At 49.3% G+C, this 1,831-nt stretch overlaps 1 protein-coding gene across 2 annotated transcripts in view; it reads left to right on the top strand.

The window, feature by feature from the left end:
• Positions 1-1,831, top strand: part of ALDH2 (aldehyde dehydrogenase 2 family member) — a 29,112-nt gene that overhangs the window by 18,180 nt on the left and 9,101 nt on the right. For both annotated transcript variants that reach the window (XM_007448170.1, XM_007448171.1), the window contains exon 9: positions 1,588-1,690. In XM_007448170.1, coding sequence (XP_007448232.1) covers positions 1,588-1,690 — 103 coding nt within the window. The remainder of the gene's footprint in view (positions 1-1,587; positions 1,691-1,831) is intronic.

Raw genomic sequence — 1,831 nt, 5'->3', positions numbered from 1 at the left:
GGGGGGGGGGGGGGGAATGAGGATGGCAGTATCTATGCAGTACCGACAGTGGGTGTGGTGTAGTGGGGAAGATAATGCGCTTTGGAGTCAAACTGACTGTTTCAGCAGCACTTACTTAGCCGTGCGACCTTAGGCAAGTCAGCCTCCTGAAGCCTCCTTTTCCCCACCTATAAAATAGGGATAATAACTGTGCCTACCTCCCGGGGTTGGCCTGAGTGAGATAAAGCTTATGATGTATTCAGCAAAAGTCTAGCCCAGAGTAAGTGCTCAGTGAGTGAATGAATGAATGAATGAGTGAGTGCTGCTCTGTGCCAGGCCCCGGAGAGACAAAGACATGTAAGATGCCTGGGGATTCCTTAAACATAATCACCTTGAAAGCAGGGACAAAATTCCTTTTTCCTATCCTTGAATTCTTGGAAGCCTTCATTGCATGACTTTAGAGAAGGCATGCTGAATAGTATAATAAAGGTGATCTTTAAAATGATCCCCGAGGTAAAGATACCTTCAGACATTCAGTCTGTATGCAGAGATGGCGGTTGCGGGACGGCAGAACTGTGGCCTAGATGACACAGTCCAGGCTCTTTCTTGGCTTAGTCACCACCTAAATTAATGCCTCAAGGGGATGTTGAGAATCTTGCAGATGGGATGGTTTCTTTCTTTCTTTTTTTTTAAATTAATTTATTTTTGGCTGTGTTGAGTCTTTGTTGCTGTGCACGGGCTTTCTCTAGTTGCAGCGAGTGGGGGCTACTCTTCGTTGCAGTGCACGGGCTTCTTATTGCGGTGGCTTCTCCTGTTGCGGAGCACGGGCTCTAGGCGCAGGCTTCAGTAGTTGTGGCTCGCGGGCTCTAGGCGCGTGGGCTTCAGTAGTTGTGGCACATGGGCTTAGTTGCTCCGCGGCATGTGGGATCTTCCTGGATCAGGGCTCGTACCCGTGTCCCCTGCATCGGCAGACGGATTCTTAACCACTGCACCACCAGGGAAGTCAGATGGGATGGTTTCTTGACTGCAGTATGTGTGCTCATTCAACAGATAAGCACAGAGGTTCTTTGTGCCAGGCTCTTGGAATATGGAGGTGAGAAGCACCCCATCCTTGCCCTGTGCTAGGAGATACCATTTAAAACACTGTGAGAATGAGGCAGGATAGCAGGTCTGAACTGGTGCTGGATACAGTTTGCCCAAATGTGAATTCTGACTCCACATTTACTGTGTCTTTGGGCAAAAGTGACTTGACCACTCTGAGCTATAGCTCCCACATTTGGAAAGAGTCGGCCCTACTTCTGAGGTTGTTGTAAGGGTTGAACTTAATGCACACAAAACACTTAGCACAGTGTCTGGTATGTAGGTGGTGCTGAGTGTGTAGAAGCCACACAGCAATGACCCTGCTCGTGTCGTTACTGTCATTGTCATCCTAGGAGCTCAGAGGATGGGGCAGTGATGGTAAGTGAATGGCCAGATTTGGTGATATTCTCCAGGTCTCTTGTAGTCCAGCTACTCCCTCAGGTTGTGGGGGCTTCTGTTCTGTGTGTCTGAGAACATTTGGTTTTGTTTTCCTCCGCTGAGTTTGTCTCTGTTCCTGCTTCCCTATAGGTTGGCCACCTAATCCAGACTGCTGCGGGGAACAGTAACCTCAAGAGAGTGACCCTGGAGCTAGGAGGAAAGAGTCCCAATATCATCATGTCAGATGCTGACAGTAAGTTTTCAGGGGGGCAGGTCTGATATCAACCTGCCGCTAGCTCTGTATTCTGTGGTTCCACTCAGTTCCGCAATCCTCAGCATCCCTTGGATTGGTTTCTGCCCCCAGGGCCTCAGGATGAAAGTAAGACTCCTCAGC

The sequence above is a fragment of the Lipotes vexillifer genome, unplaced genomic scaffold, assembly GCF_000442215.2.
Source record: "Lipotes vexillifer unplaced genomic scaffold, Lipotes_vexillifer_v1.1 scaffold236, whole genome shotgun sequence".
In the NCBI taxonomy this organism is placed as follows: Eukaryota; Metazoa; Chordata; class Mammalia; order Artiodactyla; family Lipotidae; genus Lipotes; species Lipotes vexillifer.
Note: the sequence above shows the minus strand (reverse complement) of the source record. Positions and strands in the feature narration are given on the sequence as shown.